At 42.0% G+C, this 22,067-nt stretch overlaps 1 protein-coding gene across 2 annotated transcripts in view; it reads right to left on the minus strand.

Moving 5' to 3' along the window:
* LOC111957783 (multivesicular body subunit 12B) overlaps positions 1–18,154 on the minus strand; it is a 37,432-nt gene extending 19,278 nt beyond the window's left edge. Inside the window, exons 1-7 of one of the 2 annotated variants that reach the window (XM_023978788.2) lie at positions 17,783–17,871; positions 15,933–15,992; positions 13,710–13,834; positions 7,208–7,303; positions 3,548–3,644; positions 2,515–2,644; positions 1,954–2,046 (exon numbers count right to left, since the gene is read on the minus strand). In XM_023978788.2, the coding sequence (XP_023834556.1) occupies positions 1,954–2,046; positions 2,515–2,644; positions 3,548–3,644; positions 7,208–7,303; positions 13,710–13,834; positions 15,933–15,951 (560 nt within the window). In that variant the 5' untranslated portion in view covers positions 15,952–15,992; positions 17,783–17,871. Of the gene's footprint in view, positions 1–1,953; positions 2,047–2,514; positions 2,645–3,547; positions 3,645–7,207; positions 7,304–13,709; positions 13,835–15,932; positions 15,993–17,782 lie in introns of both variants that reach the window. The other variant, XM_023978789.2, reaches the window with a different exon arrangement.
* Between the last annotated feature and the right edge of the window lie 3,913 nt (positions 18,155–22,067).

The following is a 22,067-nucleotide window of genomic DNA, read 5'->3' on the forward strand; positions in this document are numbered from 1 at the left end:
AAATTGACTGCGTTTAAAACATATTTTCCACTGACTGTGAAAGGCACTTACATTTAAGGGGTGCGGTTCTCAAACGGCCATAAAGTTGTTATAGATAGCCCCAAGACAGCACAGTGTACAGGAGGGAATTCTCAGACGCGGAACATGGATGAGGAAAGAGTTCAAGTGATGCAAACAAGTTTTCAGAATGACAGTTACCAGATACTAACTGCCGGTGTAGTTCAAAAACATGGACATACTTATTTTGGCTGATTGAATCAAACATCGCTCATATGACACTGAGCACACACTGGTTGAATCAAATCAAATGTTATTAGTCACACGCGCCGAATACAACAGGTGTAGACCTTAAAGTGAAATCAAAGTTGTTAACACGTCATTTCAATGACGTTGCGTTGAACTAACATGGAATAGACGTTGAATTGACATCTGTGCCCAGTGGGATGCCTCATAAACACTCCAGAAATATTGCAATGTATGGTAGCACAAGGTACTCAGTGTAATGAAAGTGTGGCCATTCCATGTGTTGGTTGTTTATCTGTCTATAATGAGGAGTCTGGAGCAGCCAACAAAGAACATGCCAGCAATATTCACTTCATAAAATGGCATTGTCTACCTTGGCTGGCGAGAGTTTCTTATTCAGTATATCATCTTGCTCCTATGTGTCTGTGCATTGTGGATGGAAAGGAACTAAAGGGAAGGCTCTCAAGCTGTGACATGAATTTCTTAATGTTAATACAAAAACATGAGCCTGTGATCTCAGCAGGCATCAGAAGGGGGTTTGTTGCTTCGAGGTGCAATTTATTCTTACCCCCAACGCCTCAGTGACTTGAAAGTGGGCTTCAAAAGAGCTAAGGATTACTGGTAACAGTTGAGAGGGTACACGGCCTAGGCTTTCTCCATCGTTTCGAGACATCAAACATTATTAACTATCTGCTCCCCAAATATTCGCGATTCACACAACTCTGATTTGTGCGTCTYTCCTCTCAAATCATAGTTTGCGCACTTCATACCTTGCCTTTAAATCAAACAGCTTTCTCTCATCACCAGTAGCCATATGAACAGTCTCACCTTTGAATAGCACTCCATCAGTCTGGCCACCTTCACTCTGACCTCTGCTGTGGAGTGGAGTAGTCTTCATACTGCTCTCCACATTGAGCCTCGAACATTCCAGGAGCGGCACTCCAAGCCGGCAAGCCCATCGATACCCCTGCCATGCCCCCCTCTCCACCGCCATTCAAAAGGAATCTTGATTGTTTACTTACAATTTGCYCTGGAAATCCCCAGTACTTCATTGCAATAAATAATTAGGCTGTTGGATCTGGCCCCAGTACAAAGGCCTGCTCCTTCTCTGTGGGCCCCAGGCAGGGCAGACAGAGCAGCTGAGGATGGGGGTACGGTACAGCAACAGTATGGCATGGTGGAGCTCTCTGCACTACCTGCCTCTGTMTTCCCCTCCCTTCCTCTGCAGCTGTTTCTCTCTTTCTCTCTCCAGGCTACGTTTCTTCCCCTTTGTCTGCACAGTACAACAGCACTAATGTCACCACAGTCAGAGAGCGAACAGGCTCTCCAACTTGAGACAGAGACCAAATAGCAGGAGTTCAGCCCTCGTTGAACTTATGTTCCCATTCAGGGGATCCTGTCTAGTTTCCCTTTCTCTCCAGTACTCCTTCACTGCTTTCTCTGACCAGGCACAGCTATCAGAACATGTACTGTATGAGTATGAACTGTCAATCACTTGTGTGTAATAAACTACATCACTCAAGAGGTATTGACTGACTAATGGATCACAAACATACCTAAAGGAACACAAAACGGACAAATCTGAACTTGGGACTCATGTTTCCAAATACTGTAAACACAAAACAAWGGCATGGTCCTTTTGAACTAAAAGTTGAGAGAGAGGGTGTTGATGCTTGGTTATAAAAGTCTCATTAGGAACTTGGTATGTACCTTGTGGTGTTGGGCATTGAGTCGTAGATAGCGGTTTCGGTGGATGGATGCACATTTCCCGTTCGATACAAAATGTCCATATTGTTTAGCTCTCTGTAGAAACAAGAGTCACACACCAGTCAAATGGGAAATTAAACTCCTAAATTCATGAGCAACACTGTCACAAGGACATTCCAAAAAGATTCCAAGACCAAATCCATTATTCTAATTCAATGACATAATTGATGAGAGTACAGCTCAAATATGATTGATAAACAGCAGACATGTGGAYGATCGGAGCAGAAGACTGAGTGAGCACTTTGTTTCTCTTGCATACCTGTGGTGAAATGAGGTACTACTGACAGACTGTGCACTGTTTATGTCCAGGCAGGTGCCTCTAGCAGGCTGCAGGCAAAGTATGTTTTGAGAAGGGAAATAGGGATCCTGCTCATTGGAGACTATGCAAAATCAATGAAAACCTACTGCGCACGTTGCCACAGAACTGCATGTCAAAAAACAATGCTATGAGTGTCAGGTATTAAATACAATATTCCTTCTGCTTTTACAGGTCCGTCCACTCACCCAATACACGTGTAGTGTGGACGGGTGTGCTTGGACTTCCCCTGGATCTGGATGTCACACACAGCAGTCTCTGTGGCTAGGCGTAGGCCGAGCCTAATACACAGCCTCTTCTTCCTCAAGGCAGGCTCCTCTGACGGACAAGGAGAGAGACAGACCATATTAGGGATCATGAACAAGAGGCCAAATTCATCTCTTGGTCACGGCTATGCATAAAATAATGATATGAACTATAAACACACTAAATACTGCTAAGCACCGACAAAATCCAATAATGATAACTAGAAAACGAAAGACAAATGCTAACCCGTACAGTAGCCACAATATATGCTGCCAAATATGAATGTATTTTTTTACTGGATGTGCAGGGTAACATTTCATACATCACGTTAGATGTATACACTAAACATGGATTCACATAAAGTAATAAAACATTACATTAAACCATAGCCCAACAACACATCATCTTTCTGTTCTTCATTCCAGCTAGAAAACATAACCATGCTTGCCCATATTACTTCTGTGCCTCCCCCATTTATTTCCAACCACTGATAGAACGTGTAGAGTAAATGTGATGATAATAAAAATAATAAACATCTGTTCCTCACTCACTCACCACACCACAATATTATTACATTTTCAAGGCCTGGATAGTGAGGGGGAATACATAGCACTCAAAGAGCACTAAAGCATTGGGGAATGCATTTCATTAATATTAGATAACCCCCATCCACTCGTCCTCTCCCCAAATAAATACATAAATAAATAAGCCCCTCATAAAGAAAAGCACAGCTCCAGCTGAGATAAACAATGACTCATGATTCTCTTCCCGTGTACCTCGAGGGCAAAATGTTTCTTTTATTCCCACAGACTATCATAAATTAAGCTAACCTGCACCCATAAAACATTCACTATCTCAAGCTAAGCTGCCCCAGAGGACTTCCACAGAGGCTGATTAAAGCAAAGTCAAAGCTAGTGAGGGGCCCGAAAAACCTTCAGAGGTACGGTTGTGGTTTAGGGGGAAATGCTTACTTACTGGTGTCTATTGTTTCTTGGATGGGTATGAAGCCCTCTGGTAGAGTGTCCTTCAAATCAATCAACCTCATGTCAAGGAGCACATCTGACGACTGGCTCTAATGTACAGGAAAACATTCAAAATGACATATGCACGTTTCAGATGTAATAGATTGTAAGAACCACTTCTTATTACAAAAGTGTAAGGGTTATTCCGTTTTTGTAATGGTCTGAAAAGAAATTACAAAGACAACTGAATCAATGATTTCCTAAAAGCTTGGGAAGTCTCTAAAGAGAGGAGTTGACACGTTGGTGAAAGTAATTACTCCATAATAGCTTCTTTTAAAAATGAGAATGCATCTGTGAACTTGCAATCATTCTCAAGCCTTGGAGGGAAACAGCGGGGTTGTATGTGAGGCAGGCCGGATTGCCTGTTCATCAAAATTTGGTTAAAAACAATCAGGGACTGTTTAGTTGACATTTTCAAGCATGACTCTTCTCAGCCTCCCAGCCTCCAGTCATTATATTTCMATTTTTCGCCGTAGTAAATTGCAATAATACACAGCGGCAATGGAGAGTGGGGTGACCGAGTCGTTACTTGGCGCGTCCGGAAATCTGGATTCCACTACTACTGTTGCCCAGCAGTCATCACCGTTAGAGAAATGTTGTATTGATTGTTTTTATTCTGACTTAGGGTGGAATATAGATGAATGTTATTACTATGCATGAAACCCTTTCTTCAGATGTTTTTTTCCCATCAGGACCTGACAAAAGGGCCATCTACCTCCAACCTAGAGTATAAATCACAAAGTATTTACTTCCTTCAACGTAATTCAGTGGCTAATTTTGCAGAATCTGTTTTTGTCACCGACAGTTACAGAGGGGGCTACATTGACTGGCAGACAAAATAGCCTTTGTTGATGGCTCTGTCATGTTTTATTTGTGCCAAAGTCTTTAAAACAGAGTGGACACACATTTTAAGATAATACACAGGAACATGGGCAAGGCTATTTGTGTGACACATACTAAACTGTGGACCAGACTGAGATCCGTCCCAGGCAGGCAGGCAGGCAGGCAGCCGTTAAGAGGTGCATTTACAAGGGCTGGCTTCAACCACTCTCACAAGGATTCTAATGGAACTATTTTCAGAATTAGTAGTAGTATCCAACCACAAATGATTGATTTGTCACGAGGATATGTCAGAGTGAACACAGAGAAATAATTCATTGCTTGCAAAAATGCTATTATGTCTACAAATGTGGGCATGAGGTAAAATCATAGTTTTATAAAAGAAAAGTGTGAGTTTGACAGTATAAAATGTTGAGTAGGGTGGAGTCGAGTACTGTTCAATGGGGCATTCATTCAACTGATAAAGTGACCTCCTCTAACTCCAACCRCAAGGCTGTAAACTGAGACACTGACAGAAACTGTGGGAGGAACAAAGGTTGAAATGTCTGTCTAATCATTACAATCCTGTTGACATATTATCAGTCTTTTGGGCTAAAGTATCTACATGTACTGTTTAGGTCCCAAATCATTGCTTGGTTAATGTAGGACCATTAACTTGATCAGTCAGATGAATGGAGTAAACCCATGTCATATATTTATCTGAATTTGTTCAAATTCTTTACGTTTAAGTTTCAAAAGGATAACATAGTAAGCATAGTTAAACACTGTTACATTTTATGTAACTAATATGCCTTGATTAGATAAGCATTCACCCTCCTGAGTTAATGTTGGAAACACCTTTGGCAGCAATTAGGGTGTTGAGTCTTCTCTCTCTAAGAGATTTGCACCTGTATTGCGCAATATTTGCCCATTTTACTTTTCAAATTCTTAACGCTCTGTCAAGGTGTTGGGGATCATGGGCTAGACAGCCATTTTCAAGTCTTGCCATAGAGTTTCAAGCAGATTTAAATCAAAGCTCAGGAACATTGTCTTCTTGGTAAGCAACTCCAGTGTAGATTTGGCCTTGTGTTTTAGGTTATTGTCCTGCTGGTATGTTAATTCCTCTCCCAGTGTCTGTTGTAAAGCAGACTGAAGAAGGTTTTCCTCTAGTATGTTGCCTGTGTTTAGATCCATCCCGTTTATTTTTATCCTGAAAAACTTCCCAGTCTTTGCCAATGTCAAGCATACCCATAACATGATGCAGCCAACATCATGCTTGAAAATATGGAGAGTAGTACTCAGTGACGTGTTGTGTTGGATTTGCCCCAAACAAAGCTTCGCATTTAGGCCAACAAGTTCATTCCTTTGCCATGTTTTCTTGCAGTATAACTTCAGTGCCTTTTTTTCTGTATATTATATTGTTCTTTTCAATTTGTCATTTAGGTCACTATTGTGGAGTAACTACAATGTTGTTGATTCATCCTCAGTTTTCTCCCATCACAGCCATTGAACTCTGTAGCTGTTTTAAAATCACCATTGGCCTCACGGTGACATCCCTGAGCAGTTTCCTTCCTGTCCTGCAGCTCAATTCAGAAGGATGACTGTATCTTAAGATGTGTCTGGGAGGTTTATACATCATCCACAGCATAGTTATTAACTTGACCATGCTTAAAGTGTTATGAAATGTCTGATTTGTTACCTATCTACCAATCACTGCCCTTCTTTGGGAGGCTTTCGGAAAGCTCCCCGGTCTTTGTAGTTTAATCTGTGCCTGAAATGCAATACTTGACTATCATGTCAAACCCTATTATTTCACACAGTGAGTCCATGTAACTAATTACGTGATTTGTTAAGCAACATTTTACTCCTGAACTAATTTAGGCATGCCTGAACAAAGGCAGTGAATACTTATGCAACAACTATGTTTTAGTTATTTAATTTGTATGAATTTGTAAATATTTGCAGAATAACATTTTTAGCTTTGACATTATGGAATATTTTGTGTAGATCAATGATGGATTTTTTTTAATTTTTTTTTATAAATGTCAATCCCACTTTGTAACGCAAGAAAGGTGAAGAAAAATCCAAGGAGGGGGTGAATACTGATGATACCCAGTGTTTTCTATTTCATGGTCATTTATCAAATCTACTGTAGGCTTTATAGCAGGATAATTGGTGTTCTCTATTCTCAAATGTTAAGTGTAAAAAAAGACCATGAAAATTTGCCTACCAGTTGATATGTAGAGAACGTTCAAGGAGAGCTCAATTAACAGAGAAGTTATTACTGTTATTTTAAATAGGTGCCCCATTTCCAACCATATTGAACTGGCCTTTTGAGGTGTAATTTCTTATAAAGGGAACAACATTTTTGATGTGTGCATCATCTTTGAAGAATCACTGGGAGGTATCCAGATTCTCTACAGGGACAAGGTTCATTGGAAAAAGTGAAATAGTTTAAATTAAATCTCATTGTAATACTATGAATAATCATAAATCTCCCTCTCTGGAGGACACAAGAACATCAACGATATAATCCTGGGAGCCCACCAAGATATCACACATCAATAATATAAATGCAATCATATAATCAAAGGTTCATATTGGTATTTACATTAATTWAAAAAAACAGACTTTTAAAATTCATTGAACATTATGGCACTTTCAATTATCAAAGTGCTGCACAGGAGAACGCTAGAGAGGGCAAACCAAGCAAACCAGTGCCAAAAAAGGTGTTAGGGATGAGGTGTTATTGCATGATGCATAGGGAAATTGAGAAGTTTACATTTCCACTTACATTATCTCTGGTGAAACAGAGGTAGCGGKTGACCTTGGATTTGAATAAGCCGTCCTTCCACAGGTCGGCGTCGGAACCATCTGTTGTTTGTGCAACCTACGTGAAAAAAAGGAATAGAAAAACAACAAGGAGAAAGAACATGCATGAGGTGGGATAAAGTTAATGTATGTACGCTGTGAGCGTGTTGCTTTTTGCCTCTTCTCTTGCATACTTCCCTTAATTAACGGTCGCCTGCTCTAGCGCTCCATCTCATTAGTGCCCTGTGTGGGTAAAGATGGAGCCTTAGYCTCCAAATAGGTGGCTGAAAATATCATCCCCTGGAATAGGGCTGATTAAATAAAACCTGACAAAGATCTGCTCTAATAAGGAAAAGCAAAGTTCACTGTGCTCCTAAAAGATCCTGATGGGGATGGGGAGGTATTATTTGGAGGAAAAATAAAATAAGTGCCTGAATATGGCAACATAATGCACAAGAGCCCAGGCACATCATAGAAAAGGCTATGAAGGACAGTGTGGGCAGCATATCTATAAGTGTGCATGCACTCAACAATGATAAAGCCAAAACTTCCCTCACATGAGTGAGTTAGACATTTCTCCATAGCTACCAGCAAACAAGCTTGGCTGAAACGTCATGTTACATTGGCCATCGTCGGTAAATCACCAAAATGACTGCCAGACTTATTCTCAGAGAGGATCCTTTACAAAGACGATTCAATTTAATGAGGTTCATTCAAACAAAGAAGTTCTGGATCTCTGCCCCCACCCACACAAATTACCATCCTGACAATAATGATGAATGACCCTAGCAATTGGCTGTGGAAAACATGGCAGGGAGAGACTTATGCAAAACCACCAGTGACTAGAGGGAGGAGAGAGAGAGAGAGTGGCGAGAGAGAGAGAGGTGTGTGAGAGAGAGAGAGAGAGAGAGAGAGAGCGGGGAGCGAAGAAGAGAGAGAGAAAAAATAGAAAAAGAAAGAGAGAGAAAGTGAGAGGGGGAGAGAGAAAAAGAGAGAGATGCAGGCATCTCAAGCGGGCGCAGTCCCATGAGGAGCCCATACATCACCAGAAGCCCCCACCTCCTTACAAGACAACCCGTCTTGGCCACTTTTTCCAGGTCAGTAGCCAGTGCATCCTGTCAGCGTAAACAAAGGGCTGGCTGTGTGAAACCCAAAGTCAAGCAAGGGAGTAACGAGGGCACAGCGCTCCTAGGAGGCACCTCAGGCGTCATCCTGCCACAGCTCCGGCAGCAGGGGGCGACGCGCCCAGAATGTGAATTGCCACCCGCAGAGCCGCAGAGGGAGAGGTAAAGGGGTAAAGTTTTGGTGGACTTCCTCTCTATTTTCTTTTTACTATCTACTGTAATGTGGCTCCCATCTTCCAACAGAGCTCATTGCTGGAAGTGTTTCCGCTGCACGAAAAGTCTGAAGATCAGAGGAATCACAGGATCTGACTTTAAATCAATCTTTGAAATCTGATCTTGTCATTTAGATGTTCATGTACACATATCAAGTCGGCTGATTGACTGATATATCCAACTGCCGATTCCCGGATAGTCAAAATACATTAAAAAAACACTCTTGACTTTCTTGACCAATCAAAATGACGCAAATGCACATCGCAGAGATAAACAGAGGACAGACTGCTCAATGAAGTGTTACAAAAACTACATTCAAAAGTTGTTGTTTTATTAAATTAAGAATATCAWATGTCATGGTATATCCTTGTAGGTCACAATGTCACAAGGATCATTTAAATTACATTTAGACAAAGCTTTTTTGATTGTTAATATAGACCCAAACATTAAGTTATCAAATACTAAGTCCATTCGAATATTTGATTAAACGATTAACCGTACCCATCTGAGGTTGGTAAACCGATTCAGCGGAGGCCCTAGCCAATTACAGTGGGCTCAGATCTCAGGCTAGTGCCACACTCCTTCAAATAAACGTATGTTAATGTGTTCATGAGGGTAGCATGTTATAGGCTCAGGCAAATTTGAATTACACACAGCTTCCCTTTGCGGCCCTAAGTGTCTGTGTCACTGCCTGCTTAAGCTGTTTGATGTGGGGTGGCTGCTACAGCTTGAGCAATGCTCCTGATTCCTGTGGAACAGTGTTTGATCTGGGCCTGCTCTCTTGCGTAGGAACAACCTGTTCAAGTTCAGAGATGTGAGTGCACCGTAGTGGAGAGCAAAAGAGTTAATCAGCTCATTGATCTACGGCATAAAATGTATTTCTTAAAAGCAGTCATTGTTGAAGATGAATTCAGAAAAAGGAAGCAACAAAAGTAGGCCTAGAATATAACATGAACAGTAAAAGAACATGACTAAAAATGGACATAAGCAGACGACCAAAGGGAAGCAACACCTCCACTCCCTTCTGTAACAACATAAGGATCTATCCTACTGAAGAAACCAAGCAGGAAGTCTCATTCTCATTCACTGGCATGTGGCATGCATGGAGTCCCAATGCCAGTATGCAAAGCACCGTCACAATGCCAACCCACCAACACCCACCAGAGATTACAACAGTTGGGCTGTGTGGGGTGGAGCAGGAAGAGAGAGAAGGGGATGAGAGGAAGGAAAAAGAAAAGAGAGAGGGTAGAGAAAGAAAAGGAACAGAGATCTGCCCTTGAGCCCACTTCAGGCTATATCACTGTGTTCGCTTTGTGCTTTGTTAAATTCACAAAACACATTCTTCTCTCCATCTCTCTCTCTCTCTCTCTCTCTCTAGCTCTCTCACTTCTCACTCTTTCACAAATACAAACATGGCTCCCACGGGCCAGTGATATCGCTGTCCCACTTTCCTCTCTCTCACAACCAGATTGTTCAAACTCGCTGGGGTGCCAAACAGCCGGCAACCCCTCTTTACTGTGAGAGTGTTCAACAAACATGGGGACACAGTGCCAGAACTGTGGGGGGCATCCACCAAGGGTTGTTAAACCATAGCCTCTGGTACGGCTGAAGGACTAATGGCAACAAATAAGCCTGCAGTAATCATCTCCATCATCAAAGTAAACTGCATGAATTAGTTAGTTATTCAATTCCGCTCACAAAAAACTTAACACTACTCACAAGTGCTAGCCAAGTACATGCCCAAGTGCTTCATGGCTACCCTCCAAAGACAATATTGTAGAATCCACAACAATACAACAATGTTATTAAGAACATGGTTTCAGGGCCGTCCCTAGCCTTTTGGGGGCCCTAAGAGGTGGCAAAACATTTGAGTGGCCGCCCTCTTGACGGTGGAGAGAAAAACATTTGAGTTCAATTCTATACATTTTGCCATGGGACGTAGAGAAAGTGTTGCCGTTTCAAAGCAAATTTTTACATTGACAAGTTTTAGCAGTTTTTAAGCTAATTTCCGTCAATTCTACACATTTTGCTATGCCGAATGCCATGTTAATATGATATCTGAGTGAGAATGWCTAATCATCACTGTCAAACGCTCCCTAAAACACTTTCTAATCAACCTGGCCCGGGTATCCTGGAAGGATATTGACCTCATTCCGTTAGTAGAGGATGCCTGGTTATTCTTTAAAAGTGCTTTCCTCGCCATCTTAAATAAACATGCCCCATTCAAAAAATGTAGAACCAGGAACAGACATAGCCCTTGGTTCACTCCAGACCTGACTGCCCTTGACCAGCACAAAAACATGTTGAGGCGTACTGCATTAGCATCGAATAGCCCCCGCGATATGCAACTTTTCATGGAAGTTAGGAACCAATATACACAGGCAGTTAGGAAGCAAAGGCTAGCTTTTTCAAACAGAAATGTGCATCCTGTAGCACAAACTCCCAAAAGTTCTGGGACACTGTAAAGTCCATGGAGAATAAGATCACCTCCTCCCAGCTGCCCACTGCACTGAGGCTAGGAAACACTGTCGCCACCAATAAATCCACGATAATTGAGAATTTCAAAAAGCATTTTTCTATGGCTGGCCATGCTTTCCACCTGTCTACCCCTACCCTGGTCAACAGCCCTGCACCCCCCTCAGCAACTTGCCCAAGCCTCCCCCATTTGTTCTGAAAGAGCTGCAAAATCTGGACCCGTACAATCAGCCGGGCTAGACAATCTGGACACTCTCTTTCTAAAGTTATCCGCCGCAATTGTTGCAACCCCTATTACTAGCCTGTTCAACCTCTCTTTCGTATCGTCTGAGATCCACAAAGATTGGAAAGCTGCCGTGGTCATCCCCCTCTTCAAAGAGGGAGACACTCTAGACTCAAACTGTTAAAGACCTATATCTATCCTACCCTGCCTTTCTAAGGTCTTCGAAAGCCAAGTTAACAAACAGATCACCGACCATTTCAAATCCCACCGTACCTTCTCCGCTGTGCAATCTGGTTTCCGAGCTGGTCATAGGTGCACCTCAGCCACGCTCAAGGTCCTAAACGATATCATAACTGCCATCGATAAGAGACAATACTGTGCAGCTGTATTCATCGACCTGGCCAAGGCTTTCGACTCTGTCAATCACCACATTCTTATCTGCAGACTCAACAGCGTTGGTTTCTCAAATGACTGCCTCACCTGGTTCACCAGCTACTTCTCAGACAGAGTTCAGTGTGTCAAATCGGCGGGCCTGTTGTCCAGACCTCTGGCAGTCTCTATGGGGGTGCCACAGGGTTCAATTCTCGGGACAACTCTTTTCTCTGTATACATCAATGATGTCGCTCTTGCTGCTGGTGATTCTCTGATCCACCTCTACGCAGCAGACGACACCATTCTGTATACATCTGGCCCTTCTTTGGACACTGTGTTAACTAACCTCCAGACGGGCTTCAATGCCATACAACTCTCCTTCCGTGGCCTCCAACTGCTCTTAAATGCAAGTAAAACTAAATGCATGCTCTTCAACCGATCGCTGCCCGCACCCACCAGCCCATCCAGCGTCACTACTCTGGACGGTTCTGACTTAGAAAATGTGGACAGCTACAAATACCTAGGTGTCTGGTTAGATTGTAAACTCTCCTTCCAGACTCACATTAAGCATCTCCAATTCAAAATTAAATCTAGAATGGGCTTCCAATTTTGCAACAAAGCATCCTTCACTCATGCTGCCAAACATACCCTTGTAAAACTGACTATCCTACCGATCCTCKACTTCGGCGATGTCATTTACAAAACAGCCTCCAACACTCTACTCAGCAAATTGGATACAGTCTATCACAGTGCCATCCGTTTTATCACCAAAACCCCATATACTACCCACCACCGCGACATGTATGCTCTCGTTGGCTGGTCCTCGCTTCATCCTCGTCGCCAAACCCACTGGCTCCAGGTCATCTATAAGTCTTTGCTAGGTAAAGCCCCGCCTTATCTCAGCTCACTGGTCACCATAGCAGCACCCACCCGTAGCATGCGCTCCAGCAGGTATATTTCACTGGTCACCCCCAAAGCCAATTCCTCCTTTGGCCGCCTTTCCTTCCAGTTCTCTGCTGCCAATGACTGGAACGAATTGCAAAAATCACTGAAGCTGGAGACTCATATCTCCCTCTCTAACTTTAAGTACCAGCTGTCAGAGCAGCTCACAGATCACTGCACCTGTACATAGCCTATCTGTAAATAGCCCATCCAACCACCTCATCCACATACTGTTATTTATTTTTTTGCTCCTTTGCACCCCAGTATCTCTACTTGCACATTCATCTTCTACACATCTATCACACTCTATCGCTAAATTGTAATTATTTTGCCACTATGGCCTATTTATTGCCTTACCTCCCTTATCTTACCTAATTTGCACACACTGTATATAGACTTTTCTATTGTGTTATTGACTGTATGTTTGTTTATTCCATGTGTAACTCTGTGTTGTTGTTTGTGTCGCACTGCTTTGCTTTATCTTGGCCAGGTCGCAGTTGTAAATGAGAACTTGTTCTCAACTGGCCTACCTGGTTAAATAAAGGTGAAATATATATATATWTTTAACTAACAAAATCAGTGGGGGTCCCCTGGAGGTCAGGGCCCCTGGGCACGTGCCCTGCATGCCCAGTCGGTAATTCCACCATGATTACAACCAGTTTAGATAGCTGGCTAGATTAATTTACCAATCTAAAAATGTTTAGCTTACATAGGCTAATTGAGGGACTGTCAGTGACTGATATATCAAGAGAAAAACTGCTGATGCACAACCAAATAAAAAAATTGCACCTTGTGTATTCTACTATTCTGACTCAAAACAGTAAGACCCTGACTGAGTTCCCCAAAAATGTAATATTAATAAAGACCTGCATGGTTTTGATTAATCACTGATTACAAAAAATATAGAATTTATACATAAATCATCATGCATAAATCATACTGCATCTACTTCACAACATATGCATAATGCAATTGATTTGCCTACAAATKAGGTAGAATTCAAAGTAAGTGGAAAATGCTGAGCGAAGTATGGTAAAATCCATTTACATTCCATGATAAGCTATATGCTTTAATTTAATAATGTATCCTCAGTCTAAAGGAGTGAATGATGAAAAAAGCTCTGAGAAGTTACTCACAACAGAGTATTCAGCAGGTGCCTTGCTTCGGCACGCCACCACAACAACTCCGGTGATGGGCTCTGAGGTCAGCTCTGGGAGAGCCTCAGACTGTTCCTGTACAGTCTGAGGCATCATGCTGGACCCTTGGAAAGACAGCAACGTTTACTTCAGGGCCTTACTGGGATACTAGTAATAGAAGTAGTAGTGCCTTCACTCCCTCACAAAATACCTTTTCAACACATGTGAACATCTGGGGGAAGAGGATTAGAATCTTAGCTTCTGAGTCAATAATCTTAATTTCCATGTATTGAACTATTTCAAAAACACTTTTCTCTCTCTTATATGGGTCTTTCCCATAGTGCTGCATGTAGTCTAATGCTGTACTTTCTGGACAGAAGATTTTGAGCAACAGCACAGCTCATATATTTTGGAGTAAAGCATACTACATCATGACTAAACCCATAAAGATGTTTATCTTGGCCAGAATGATAACTGTCGCCCAATATTGACTTCTGTCAGCTTCTTGGGATCCAAAAGAAAAAGTGGCCCCTGAGCTTTGCATCGAATGACAAGTGAGACCAGCATGACAAAAAGCAATTAATGGTGACCCAGTGAAGTCACCCAATAACAACTTAGATGGAGTGATCACATATTTGCAAGAAAATCCAGATCAATTGTTATCTATTCCTGTCTAAAGAAGCTATAGCGTAATGTGTATGCAAGGCTTTTACAAGGTTAAGTGGCTTTGCAGAGGTTCCTTTGCCATTTTATTAAATTATGTTTAAAGCATCCTAGTGGGGTAAGTGACACAGTTACTGCATTCCATCTAAATGTTTACTGAATTTATTTTAATTAAGTCTATTGAATTTGGTAGATTTAATACAGGAATAGCTATTTATTTAAGAAATGTTAGTTGGATGGACTTATTCATGAAAGAGATCCAGGATAGCAAATTAGTTTAGGGAGGGAGAATGTTAATTTGTGGACTAATCAATCTAGCTTTTCCTAACTGCAGCGTAGTGGTTGGAGGCAAACTGCCATTAAGCCACACTCTGTAAAATGTGCACATATCAAAGAGTCGGCCACCAACAAAACTGTAAACAATAGAGCAAATTCAATACGGCATCCCATCAAATTGTCACATGCAAATGCACTTGTGTGATGTAGACGGTCTGGGTTAGAACTAGGGCTAGCTGAGGAAATCTACACTCTCCATATATAAGTACAAGGGAGTTGAGTAGCGATGAGTGTGGACAGACTGGAGCTCTGACTACATCGAGTCGCTGTAAAATCTTAAACCCTTACCATGTACCTATGTTTGTCCCGTGTAAAGTCAGGCTTGTCTTTGTTTGATGAAATCCATATTTTCTTATGAATCTATCGTTAAATACAACCATCGACCGTTTCCTCGTTTCTGTTACTCTAAAAGGGCTCTAAAACGTAGATTACATAATGTAATCTGAGATTCAATTGGCAAATGCGTATTCCCTCTGAATTGCCATATTAGAGAAACAGAAACAAGTACATGGTCTGTGGTTGAATTTGACAAAAGTGGATTAAAAGTATGGATTTCCAATGTGGTCTCAGGGCAATTTGTATTATTCTGTATGTAAATCTGTGACACTCCATTTTACTGAGCAAAAATATAAATGCAACATGTAAAGTGTTGGTCACATGTTTCATGAGCTGAAATTAAGATCCCAGAAATGTTTCTCCTTTGCCAAGATTATTCATCCACCTGACAGGTGTGGCATATCAAGAAGCTGATTGAACAGCATGATCATTACACAGGTGCACCTTGTGCTGGGGACAATAAAAGGCCACTCTAAAATGTGCAGCTTTGTCACACAGCACAGTGCCACAGATGTCTCAAGTTTTGAGGGAGTGTGCAATTGGCATGCCGACTGCAGGAATGTCGAACAGCGCTGTTGCCAGAGAATTTAATGTGAATTTCTCTACCGTAAGCCACCTCCAACATCGTTTTATAGAATTTGGCAGTACGTTCAACTGGCTTCACAACCACAGACTACGTGTAACCACGCCAGCCCAGGACCTCCACATCCTGCGGGATCGTCTGAGACCAGCCACCCAGACAGCTGATGAAACTGTGGGTTTTCACAAATTAATCATTTCTGCACAAACTGTCAGAAACCGGCTCATCTGCCTACTCGACATCCTCACCATGGTCTTGACCTGACTGCAGTTTGGCGTCGTAACCGATTTCAGTGGGCAAATGCTCACCTTTGATGGCCACTAGCATGCTGGAGAAGTATGCTCTTCGCGGATGAATCCTGGTTTCAACTGTACGGGGCAGATGGCAGACAGTGTGTATGTCAATGTTGTGAACAGAGTGCCCCAAGTTGGTAGTAGTGGGGTTATGGTATGGGCAGGCATAAGCTACAGACAACGAACACAATTGCATTTTATTCTAATGCACAGAGATATCGTGATGAGATCCTGAGGCCCATTGTCGTGCCATTCATCCACCGCCATCACCTCAAGTTTCAGGATGATTATGCACACCCTCATGTTGCAAGGATCTGTACACAATTCCTGGAAGCTGACATTTTTTTCCATGGCCTGCATACTCACCAGACATGTCACCCATTGAGCATGTTAGAATGCTCTGAATCAGCATGTAAGACAGCGTGTTCCAATTACCGACAATATCCAGCAACTTCGCACAGCCATTGAGGAGGAGTGGAACAACATTCCACAGGCCACTGTCAACAGCCTGATCAATTCTATGCAAAGGAGATGTGTCGCACTCCATGAGGTAAAACTGACTGGTTTTCTGATCCACACCCAACCTTTTTTAAGGTATCTGTGACCAACAGATGCATATCTGTATTCCTAGTCATGTGAAATCCATAGATTAGGGCCTAATGAACTCATTTCAGTTGACTGATTTCCTTACATGAACTGTAACTCAGAACAATCTTTGAAATTGTTGCATGTTGCTTTTATATATTTTTTCAGTGTGGTGTGATATGTTACGTTACGTTATGTTATGAATGGAATACCAATCGTTCAATATCTTATGAATTAGAGGACATAGTACGATAGCATGCGAATTGGATGATTTAACTCATCATAGGTCTTGGAGGACGTATAGTACCATATGTCTTCCTCTGAGAGACCAGGTCGTTTGTTGCATCCTAACAACAAAGGGGAGTTATGGGGAGAATTTACATTGGTGGTTAGGTGAGCTAACAACAAACGTTAGGATAATTTATGTGAAAGGTTAGGGGAACTAAAACGACAAAGGTTAGGTGAAGTGCGTTCAATTTAGAGGCTTAGTTAAAATGCTGAATTTGTCCCGACATTTCTACATTTTGTAGAAAGAAAGATACAGTTATAAAGTTCAACCTGATGACGTCATCAAAATTTAAAACATTTTAAAACAGTGATTTTCAAACACTGTGATATTCGCGGTTGCGTGGGGAGCTAGAAAAGACCCCCCCCCCCTCTGGCTAGAGACTCATTACAGGTTTTGGAAATAACTGTTTATTCACTTTAGATTCTACCCTGTGTTGTCACAGAGAAGCATTTTTAAAACCTTTTTACCTTTTTAACCACAGATCATAGAAATGCGCTGTTTTCACATGTGTAGACACAAAAAATGTTGCCAACGTCTCCGACGTGCTTAAAGACATTTTATGAGAGCAACATTACATTCATCAAATCAAATCATATTTTATTTGTCACAGCGCCGAATACAACAGGTGTTGACCTTACCGTGAAATGCTTCCTTACGAGCCCTAAACCAACAATGCAGAGTTTTTAAAAAGTAAGACAAATTTGATAGATCAACTAAAGGATTCATTATCTATGTATTCTATGTAGCCTATTATCAGTGAGTAATATTCCTTTCAAACATACTAATTTCCATTTGCAGAGCATGATTACCCAGATGGATGGCGATTTACAGTTTTTTCAAGCGTTTGTCAACTTTTAAGAATGGACCAGCCAGCAACTGGGATTCTTACCACAGAATGAGACCGCCTGGAAAAAATGTCAAGTGTACCTGCCATATGGAATAGGACAGAGAGGGACGCATGGTGCTAGACAGGCAGGCCTGTAATTCTTACCTTGGTCAATTGTTTTAAATGTCGTCCTGCTGTGGATCCTTTGAGGGTGCTGCTTGTGTCTTTTACTACAGAGCCAGTGTCAATGTTCTTATCATGGCTCAGAAATAATTAACTACAACCAGAGACGGTTCAACTTTTTTCCCTCACTACATAACTCAAATTTCCTCACTACATAACTCAAATTTCCTCACTACATAACTCAAATTTGTGTGCCAATTTTCCATTGATATTGTATGCAAGCATCTTGAAAAGCCATTCACTAGTCTAGTCTAGTCTCATTGACATGTTAGAATTTGACTTGTTTTGTGAGTTGACAGTATGGTTTGGTTTCACAATCCCACCTGCAATAGTAATTTGCAATCAGTTCAGTCAGTGCAGGTCAGGCATGGGCAACTGGCAGCCTGGTTGTGTATCAGCAGGTTTTTTCTTTATACGTCAGTCACTGATAGTCACTCAATTAGCCCATGTCAGCTATCATTTTTTAGGGATTGGTTAGTCTAGCGACCAGCTATCTAAATTTAGTAATCATGGCAAAACGTTTAGAATTGAAGCAAACTTGCTTTAAAACTGCCACATTTTCTCTACGCCACATGGAAAAATGTGTAGAATTGAACGAAATGAACTCTATAACGTAAAAATGCACATGTGGGTACGCAGACCCGCAAGCAATTGCAGCCCCTCATGATGAGTTCAGGTTTTTTTGTGGCCCCACCCCCATCAAAGTTGCCACTCCCTGGTGTAGGTTATAGGCTTGGCCTGTCTCTATAGGTCTATCTAACCTTATCACACATAATCTTGTCCCATGCTTTTGGAAGGACCTTGGGAATACCCATTTCAGGCATTCATCTGATGATGATGGAATAACATTTTCAAGAATTTTTAACTATCTAAGTAGAAAAGCTTGTCAAAACAGCATGTAAGCAGGTAAGAGTCCTAGAATTGTTGTAGGCCTACCAAAATTCAGAAATTCTGTTCCCCTTTGTCATCGTGTTGTGGATAATAATTACATCAAATAGGGCCTGCACATAATTGGGGGTGTGCTCTATGTTAATATTTTCTTGTCAAGGTTTAGGCCTAATGATTTCCTGCTTCTCCAGTGGTCTCTAGTGTCTTCCTGTCATGTACTGTATTTGTGCTTTGGGCAGAGTTAACAGGTTTTAATTTATTCTTATGGCCACATTGATCCCTTTTCACCATTCATATGATGAAAACCATTCAGCCAAGTCAAGCATAGAAATAAACAGTCTGTAATCCCACCCAAGCACKTTCTACGATGAAACCTTAACGATAGAAGTTGAAACAGCCATACTGGAACACAGTGAGATGGAACAAATTGTGTTGCAGCCAATTGAGTGGTATAAGAACACATCAATCAGCATATTGTAATGGCGTGCACACAGGGCCATAACACTGATTGATTCAGGCCTGTCATTTCTAGGAACAAGTTAAGAACTGTACAGAGAGCAATGTGGTTGTGAGCAAGAAATACGGTAAAAGCATCTGTTACAGACCGAACATCCTATTTGAGTTAATAACGCACAATGAGATCAAGCACACAGGAACTAAACAAGATTTAATGAACATAATAAGGTAATGAGACCTCTTATGCTCATCATTATTCATGACAAACTGACAATGAGTCAATGCCAATAGCTCATAGGAGCAGAGTGCGTCACTGAGAGAGTAATGGCAGTCGTCGTTGAGACTGAGCATGACTGTGTCAGGTTGGCAGAACACCAGCACTAAAAAGCCCCAAGATACACATGTCAGACAACATACACCGGTTGAGCTCCCAGACAACTAAACCCTTTTGTCCTACTCTCTCTATGTCCCAAATACGGGAGGCACGCTGACAGAGAGATCCAAATGATTGTGCTAGCTAGATCACACCAATGATCACACACACATCCCTGTCCTTATACGTTATGTACAGCTGTATGCCAGCGTTGTTCTGTCAGCTTTTCCCAACCAATCTCACACCAGGAAGTTTCGACAACCCCCAAGAAACAGGCATTCTCACTTCAGCTAGATTTTGCAGCAAGGCTAATTTGCTCAAATAAAATCTCAGGTATAAGAGAAAAAAGCATTTGCAGTCTGAGGAAGAGAGGTGCACCTGTTAAAGTAATGGTCTAGTTATGGAAAAGGTGATGAAATGCTCAGTGCGAAAGTCTCAAGATATCAGCAACACATGCTAACTGTGAAAGCCATCAGCTGTTACTGTGTTTTTGATGTGTGCCACGTCACACACTGAGGATTGTGGGGTAAGATGAATGATGGCTATAGCTGATTCTGTGGGGGAGTAGTGCACAAATAGAAAGTATGCAGAGCCTTACAGATGGCATGAGGCAGGGGTTAAACCCAGGCCCCTTTGTTCATGCTCTTTATTTAAGGCACTATTATTCCTCTGGTCCATGCTAAATATCATTTCATTGCCAAATCAAACTGTCATTTTGGTCCCCATTTTTGCAGTAGCTGGGATTGAGTGATCAACAATGCCTTCACATTAATATATCACCACTATTGGTAGCCATCTCTCTAAATCAGCTAAATCGCAAAATGGTTATGAAGTACTACTCTGTGAACTGTAATTGGTCAGTGAATAAAATGGCAAAGCCAAAAGTATATGCTTCGTTAAACCGCCCTCATAGTTTCACTGCTTTCCTCCTTGTGTGTAAAGGTCATCTACTGTGTTTTCTAATTTGGTGGCACTAGTCTGGGGAATTTAAAGATGGAGATTCCTTTGTTACCACGGAGGGTAATAATATCCCTATTTTGACCTGGGAAATCTACAGTGCCCCAATGCCCCCATCACCCGTTTGAACCCATTACTGACTGATGTGTTGAAATCTGCAGGTCTCATATCAAATATAATTACATTTCCCCATCTTCAGTCTGCCCATAAAGAACCCCCATGTCTCTTGAATAGCTTATAATAATATGTTTAAAGAAGCCCACACTTAGTGCCCCCAAAGGATCCGGAATTGCACTTAACTGTTTTCTGTACTGTATAATATCCTTGCTTTTCTGATAGTGTAAAGGTTTGTGTGGGCTATCCCTGTGTTGCCCTGAATAACAAATCTCCCATGTTTTCACTCTCCTCCATTGCCTTTGCCAAATGCGCTTAAATCTCTTTTGGCGCCATCTGTTTTCTTGGCACTAAAATGCATAAATTGAAAGTATACCTCTTACCAGTACACTAACATGTCTCACCAGTAATGTGGTTGTTCACAGTAGCTATTCAGAGGTACAATAGAAGATTAATGAAATCCACCAATTACATGTTTTGAAGGCCGAGTAGTATTTTGTTTGGTTACATGTTGAGGTCTGACAGAAGACTTTCACTGTGAGTACATTTTTCAGATTATTTTTCCATTGGGGATTAGATCAACTCTAATCTCATTGTCATGACATCTCTTGACCATCTCAATCCACACTGGCTGTGTTCTCATCCCATTGCAGAGTTGAGAAACTCAACAAAACCCTTTGATTCACTGTCACCTTATACTTCATCACCCTACACCATACACACACAAAACATGCACACACACACACACACACACACACACGCACACGCACACGCACACGCAACGAACGCACACGCACACGCACGACAGCACGCACACGCACACGCACACCACACACACACACACACACACACACACACACACACACACACACACACACACACACACACACACACACCACACACACCACACTCAGACTCTTACTCCCGTCTGGTGGGGAGTCTGGCCTGCTCCGACTGACTGCGCCTCACTGCCTCGTGCAGTGGTGTGCCAGTTGTGCCTTCCCCCATCGCTGTGAATGCCACCATCTGGTGTGCCACGTGGACATCATAATCTCTCCTTAATTACATTAGCAGCGCAATCAGTTACTGCATTACAAGGCCGGGCGAAGAGCTTTTAAATCTTGGAGGAAATCATAAATAATTGCACTAAGTACCCGGCACCAGATGTGCGTGCCAACTTGGCTGGCATGAGATAAATTGTAACCTCGACAACAGTGTTCAATATCGTCTCTGCAAATGTTTTTTGGACAGTGTCATCTTTTTACCCTTTGCTCTGCTCATCTCTATTTAGTCATGGGGTGTTGGCGAGCCTGCCTCCGTGTGATAAAACCCAAGAAGTGTTTAGTGTCCATTCACACTGCCGTCCGTACCTGTTGCTGCAGTAGTTCTCTTCAGTATTGAATAGCACAGTGCCCAAAGTCGGTGACGCACACGTTTGGTCTCACAGTCCCTTTCAAAGCCTTTTCATCCCTCGCTCCA

The sequence above is a fragment of the Salvelinus sp. IW2-2015 genome, linkage group LG33, assembly GCF_002910315.2.
Source record: "Salvelinus sp. IW2-2015 linkage group LG33, ASM291031v2, whole genome shotgun sequence".
NCBI classification, from domain to species: domain Eukaryota; kingdom Metazoa; phylum Chordata; class Actinopteri; order Salmoniformes; family Salmonidae; genus Salvelinus; species Salvelinus sp. IW2-2015.